We start from the raw sequence: 7,234 nt of genomic DNA on the forward strand, positions 1-7,234 counted from the left end.
ACCACAAAGAGCAGTAAATAAGAAACTTTGTATTTTCTGACAGGTCATTAAGCTGGAACTTAACATGCTCATGGTAACAGCTCATTTGCGTCTGCTGTCCTGACATTCTGACATTTGCTGTCAAGGTTCCTCTCCCAGGCAGTGAGGAGATTTCCTATTCAACACCACTGCCCTAATCTGCAGCAGCACATACCAGTCTCTTCCTTAACTACTGATGTGAATTTGGTGTCTGTAGAATCCAAGGAAACATCCCAAAACCCCAAAATTAATATTATGAATGGCCTCTCTATTAAGCAAACTAAATGCATAAGACAGTACAGGACACAAGTTATGAAAAAGGTATTTATTATTTACACAACTGCTATAGTTCCTTAAGAACAATATATACCATTTTTATTTGAAAGGGTCAGTCTTCTTTCAAATACATGAACTGCATAATGCACAAGTGCTGGTAATGCCAAACAGCAGTCACATCACACTTCTATAGTGCAGGCATAAGCAGCGCAAGTCAATGATATTTTAAGAACAGTATGGCTGAATATTGTATTTAAACACAGTGTTTGCACTTTGACAAGATTTAGCTAGAAGAGAACAAGGATTTTTTTTGTTCATGCTTTGTTAGGAATGGGACTTTCCCATTGAGGTTTTTAAACCCTTTGATATACAAGAATTGATCAGGCAGACTGCTTTTCACTTACCAAGAGTGGGTTTTTCTCTCCCTCAAACTTAAATCTTTTGTTTTCCAGTAAACACTGTTTATAGTATGAGTTCACATATTAGGGTAAACTGGTCACAGAGGTGGTACTTTTCCATCTTACTGTCTTGCACAGAGAAACACTGACATACTAATACATACCAAACTTAGACAACTTGTAATTTATAGACTTAAATACTGGAATGGGAGAGGGAGACTGTTTCTAAAGATGGAGGGAATAGACGGCTTATACAATTCATACACTGCCAAGGTTGGCTCCTTACTCAACTTTTTTGTTTTGTTTTTTTTTTCCTATTTTCAGAATGGTTTTGGTCTTTAGTAATTATGGTTGTACTTCAACAAGGGAGAGGGAAGTGTTTTAAGTAGTAACACCAGAACTGAATGCAAGAAAATTAACTGACTCATTTCTCCCACTTTGAGCTTATTGCTGTGAACTTTTAAAAAACCCCACAACCAACCAACTGGAAGACCAAGTATAGCAGTCATTCCGGCATTGGATCCAGTGTCCAGCACTATTATACTCTAGCATAAAAGCAAGGAAAAGTCCAATGATCTTAGTTATGTTCCCTTCAACTCAGTGCCACACAATTTTACTAGCATTATTGTCCTTGCTTCTTTGAAAGATACCTGAAAGAAACAAAAGCACAGTTTTCCACAAAGTAAGAGGCAGGCACAAACACATCTAGTACCTTTTATTAACTCAAAGTATGAATTTGCTTTCTTTCCTCATAGGTAATCCCCCTACTGATAACCAACAATTAGAAATGTGATCAACACTACTTATGATTTTATTTGCTTTCAACATTCTTTCATTTTCATGATAGGTTATCATAGAGTTGTGTTTTGAGTTAGACTCTATTAGGTTATTTAAACAAAAGGGAGGAAGGAAATAGAAACATAGTTTATTCTAAGAGGCTGAAAATTACATCTATGGGGAAAAGTAGCTATTACACCTCTTAAGATAAAAAGTCCCATTAGAAATGGCACCCCTTCAAATGAATTCAAGACTTTAATGCACAGTCATCCAGCATAACCGGAAAAGAACAGCCCTCCTCCAGCTTCTTTAAGAGAGAAGTTACTCTAAAATGCTTGTTGTCTGATAGTTCTCTTACCACTACAGCTGGAGTAATCTGGCTGAACTGACAGCATAACTTTGTAGGGCTGGAAAGAGACAATTTCCAAGGACAATGTTCCTTCAGCAATTCTTTTCCTTTTAGGAAGCGTAGTTGCTTCGGTGAAAACAATTAGTAGTCCCGCATGCCGGGCAAGTATGAAAATAAAGGTCCATTCTCTCAAAATCTTGTAACTTTGGGGAAGCCACTCAAATACCATAGCCTTATTAAAACTCTACACAAATTAAAGGCCCTTCATAACTGTAAGTAATGCCAAAGTTCATCAGCTCAGTTGTTTCTGATCTTTGTACAGACAACATCAAGCAAAACACACTGGGGTCAGGGACAGACGTAAGAAGCAATTTCAACTTTGTTCTTACCTTTCCCAATGTTTGTGATTGAGCTCCAAAAAGTCATCTAATTTTGCTATTTCTTTGAGGTATTGAGTGAGCTTTAGAAGCTCCTTGTCTTTATCCCGATTTAAATGTGCTTTCATAAAAGGCCTTATCTGTACAAAACAAATTGGGTATAACTATCTGCTCCAAGTAAGAAAAATGCTTCCAATTCTGTCTTTTACCACCTAATTAAAAGATATTTTCACTATTACACTGAGTTATAATTTATCTTAGGTAAGATGAAGAAAAACCTTTTACACTAGTGGCCACATCCAATTTGTGCTTTTCTTCATGCAGACTGGACTGTAGGGTTTTTGTCCTGCATGCCCACAAATAAGAAATGTTTTGTCTTGCACTTCAATCTTTCCCCTCCCAGTCAAAAAGAATGATAAAATGATCTGCAGTGGGTCGCCACATTTTCTCATAGGATTTCAGAGATTATTTTTACAGGAGACATGAGGGGTTTTCAGCTCTGCTTTGAGTTGTGTGGCATCACTGGAACCAGATGAGTATTTTAGCAAAAAGCACTTGATTACAGTCATAGCTTCAGTGAAAAGAGATGTTGGAAATAAAGCTTATCTGACAACTGCTTTCAGCCTGGAATACATTATACCTGTGGCTTGTTCTAGGGATTTAATGTTCTTGTCTGCAGCTGTTAACAACATTTTGACAAACATCTTTTAAATTTGAGCTAGAGCTTTCTGGGTAATGTTCTCCCAGCAAGATCTTTGCTATTCCTGACTCTCCTAACACTGCACAGTTCCAATGATGAACTGGTTGGCAATTCTATAAAATGAAATATTTGCTGTTTTGCAGTCAAAATTAATTGTTTTCCAGAACAGAGCACTTGCTATTAGATTTGTATACTACTATAAAGTACCTCCACATGTATTTGATTGATTTTCTGAATATAACCACTCTTGAGATTGAACATCTTATATTTCAATGGTGTCTGCCAACAGTGCCCAGCTTGACCATGGCTTACAGGTATAATCTAAACAGAAACCATAATTACCTTGATTTTATTAGTCCCTTAAAAGCTAGAGCTTAGGGTTTGAAACAAAGATCATTTACTACTACTATTAGAGGAAATATTAGTGCAGACACATGGCAATCTAAACTACAAAATATTACTTTAAAATATGCATCTTTGGTAGTTGATAGCCTTTCTTTATGCTACAGCAAATTAGTATGAGAAAATACTACTTGAAGTATATGAAGTAGTAGTATTAGATGAAAATTGCAGTTAAAATTACCTTGAGCCCATTTTGCGGATTCATTAGGAAGTTTCGGCCAATATCATCAAACATAATAGTATTTTTTTTGCTGTAATACTCAGAAAACTTTCCCCAGATAACACCAAGAGGCTTCACCTGAAAAAATAACACATACAAGGTACCTGAGGTGAATCGGATCATATGCAGGAGATGAAAATATCAGTCTATAGGAACTTGAATCCAAACTCAAATGGACATTTGTACACTTTTGCTGAAAAATTAGCAGGTAGTAGGGCTTTAATAAGGGAAGAGATGTGAAATAGTATAACATACTAAATACTGCACACACTAAAGAAAACTTTTCTGTAGGCACTACATTTTATTGCAAGAATAATTATCTACTATTTGATTTGAATGCAGTGCCACCTGAATGTAATACTCAAAATAGAACACTAATAGAAAGTTTCAGTAGAAAAAAAACCAACCCATGGTTCCAAGATTCTTAGTTTTCCAGCATAAACTCCAGCATAACTTTATTGTTGAATATTGCAAAGGGGTATGACATGTCAGTTGAATGCAGAAAAAGATCAGGAAAAAACAAGTACTTACATCTATTAGTCCTCTTCTAGGGGTGTGCACTGTTATCATGGCAGCACTGTCCAACATGAAAGTTATCTTGTAGTTTGCATTGGTACTCACTCCAAGCTCCTGCATCACAAAGATTTACTATTAAAGCTTCTAATTATGGCAGTTTTACTGCCGTACAACAATCATGTAGGACCATGATTATAATACATTGTTTGTCAAAGGGTAAGCAGCTGAGGATTACCTGAGAGACACTAAAAATAGGTATCTGAGGGGGTTAAATTTTTTTTTATTCAATGAAAATCATGAAAGTACACCATTCTACCAAGTGGAAAAAAGAGCTGATAGGAATTCATTTTTACAATCAGAAACTTATCAACTTGATGCTAGCATAAAATCAAAGCAACTTTGCAGAAAAGGCAAAATACAGGGAGGTCTTGCTCTTACCTCCACACACAGTCTCTCACAGGTTCTACACCTTACTCAACATCTATAGCAGGGATAGCTACTGTGTGCTATTTGTTCCTTCCAGTAAGTTGCAACAAATCACAGCCCAATAAAAGATGAAATATATAGAAACAGTTCATTGTTATCTTTCCTCCCACACATGTTCAGGATAGTCAGTGTTAGTCAGAAATCTGTCAGTTTACACTTTAAATATTTGATAACTCCTGAAATAAAGACTAACCTTTTTATACAAAAAAAACCTGACTAGATGAGACAGCATAATTTCAATTTCCAACCCTTTACATAGCTGAAAAATAACAGTAAGATCTGTTGACATGTTATAACAGATATTGCTGACTGAATTTCTGATGTGTGCAACAGCAGTAACATGCTAAGCTACACAACAGGGAGAAAACATCCACTGCAGCAGCTCTCTTGCAGTTATCCAGCCACATTTAATTAATTTATTTTACATAAAGTGAATCTTGCAAATCAAAAGCCCAACCTACCTAGGTGTCCTGTTACACTGAAAAAACTAGCTGTTCTAGACTGTCTGAATTCCAGGCATAAATAGATGGTAAATCAGAGATTCAAGGCGTTTTTTTGATACTCCCTTCTTTTTAACACTGCTCCTGCTTTGTAGTTTAAAACAAAAATGTTAATGCCAAGTACTGCTTGCTCTCTGACAAAAAGTGAAACTTTTAGAGGTAAGCACCCCTGGTGCTAACAGTTTAAGGAGAGAACAGTTGGCATCAAGTGGTAGGACTCCTCAACTGATCAAGATTCTGAAGTAGGCACTGAAAGATAGTGATTCAGTAACATAAAGGGCTGGAAAGGCAACCTAGAAATGTAGAAAGGCGACCAACGTGTGGGAAACAGCCTAGTTTTGAACAATGGCTTTCTACAAGATATCCTAGCACTATGCTGGCAGACATAATGTAGAACAGATGTAACACTGTCACAAGAAGAGCAATGTTTGCAAGGCTCAACACTGATTTTACTTGCACTAACTCTACTTCATAGTTTTGATGAAAGGTTCTCATTTCTGATATTACTTTGAGGCAAGTTTGTTTAGAAAAATGGTATCAGTTTTTGCAAAAACTGTAGCAATTCATTATTTTGAGGAAAAGAACACTGGAAAATGTGCCTTGCTCTGTTAAAACCTGAAATAATGGTTAGTTGTAACAAACAGTGGAAATAAAAAAAGCTTAAATTTGGGAAAGATCTCCCTGAAAACGAAACGAGCTTTGATTTATAGGCATAAAAAACCTCAACCCACCAATCAAACTTGCAGCAATTCTTAGCAAGCTCATTAGATTTACAGCTTAGCCTGACAGTAAATATGGTTACCACTAGGTCAGCTGTGCAAAACTGGCTACTTGCCTGATTTAAGGACAGAAGAAACTAGGACTGAAAGAGCAGGTCTTACGGATGTTTAATAAGGCAGAGGAAGCAACAGAGACACACAGCTGCAAGAGGTACATGATAAATATGAAAAGAGCTTCCTCTTGATAACCTACTCCAGCATGCCACATCTGTCCACTCCTTCAAAAAAAAAAAAAATTACACCTAAAGACTAGAAGTCTACAATTAGAGGTAAGATGAAAGCAACTGTGAAGGCTGCGTGACTAAGTTTCATCAGGTACTGCCTTGTCTTTAGTTCTGCTAAATTTAACACCTACTGTGGATAGTTTTGGTGGAATTCTAAAATTAAATCTAATCTAGTTTTTTCACAAAGATAATTTAAGGTGACTATGAAGATTTAAAAAAACTTTAAAATTTAAAATTTTAAAAATCAGATTTTGATTCATACAACCTCCCAGGTTGCTAACACAGTCTATAACACTGAGCATGAGTCCAACTGTATGAACAGCTTAGCTAGACTAGAAGCAGATTACATATTTGGAATCACTCACTTTCATTTTAGCTTCAATCCACTTCATATTAGTAGCAGCTGAAATAAAAGGGAGAAAACAGAAAGAATACTTTAGCAAAGTAAGACATTGAGGAAAAAAAAAAGAAACAAGCAAAGAAACTGTCCACTTAACATATCAACTTTTTACACAAAAGTTAATTTCAGAAAGTTCCATCCTTGTTACAGCTTCCATGGTTCACTGCTTTGAAGACAGTCTTCCTTCATGGAAGCTTATTTTGAATTAATAACTAGATTAAGCACTGAATGCTTTTAAACCATTTTCTAGATCCGCTGGTACTGAACTACAGCCTGTGGGGCTATAATTGGTGGGCTACACCTGGTCTGATGAACCACACTGTCTGTCCAGGATTTTCTCCTGGAAGCAATTATAAGAATACATAAACCTGGAAACAAGTGTCAACACTGGCCACTGATCTAAGAATACATGAAAACATTGTTCCAGACTATAAAACTGCATTTTTTAATACAATTTTAATGTGGCTTAAGCTCTGCACTAAAGTCTGTTCTCCAGCTGTTGGACAGGAAGTGAAACAGCTGCAATGGCAAATTATCAACCATCCCTGTAGACAAGAGAGTTCAATTCATTTGGCAGTTGACTACTTATTGTCTGGATTGAGATTACTTGTAAATACAGCTATCAAACAGTGTTTGAATATTGACTGTACAACTTTGCTACTTCAAGCACCTGTTGGAACAAAGTAACACTCCATAAAATTATGTTGAGCTTTATACTGTGATTAAATCCAATAATGTGAACAGTATGTGGTGTTTTTTCACATAAGAATTACTGTTTTCCTAAAACAGCTCTAAGAACTGTGTGAACATTC

General features: G+C 36.2%; 1 protein-coding gene across 1 annotated transcript in view; it reads right to left on the reverse strand.

Moving 5' to 3' along the window:
• Positions 1-328: 328 nt before the first annotated feature.
• Positions 329-7,234, reverse strand: part of UBLCP1 (ubiquitin-like domain containing CTD phosphatase 1) — an 11,003-nt gene continuing 4,097 nt past the window's right edge. The window contains exons 6-10 of the mRNA XM_010001995.1: positions 6,388-6,425; positions 4,049-4,147; positions 3,479-3,595; positions 2,208-2,335; positions 329-1,342 (exon numbers count right to left, since the gene is read on the reverse strand). Of these exons, the coding sequence (XP_010000297.1) occupies positions 1,315-1,342; positions 2,208-2,335; positions 3,479-3,595; positions 4,049-4,147; positions 6,388-6,425 (410 nt within the window). The 3' untranslated portion in view covers positions 329-1,314. The remainder of the gene's footprint in view (positions 1,343-2,207; positions 2,336-3,478; positions 3,596-4,048; positions 4,148-6,387; positions 6,426-7,234) is intronic.

This window comes from Chaetura pelagica, unplaced genomic scaffold, assembly GCF_000747805.2.
Source record: "Chaetura pelagica isolate M959 unplaced genomic scaffold, ChaPel_1.0 scaffold356, whole genome shotgun sequence".
Lineage (NCBI taxonomy): Eukaryota > Metazoa > Chordata > Aves > Apodiformes > Apodidae > Chaetura > Chaetura pelagica.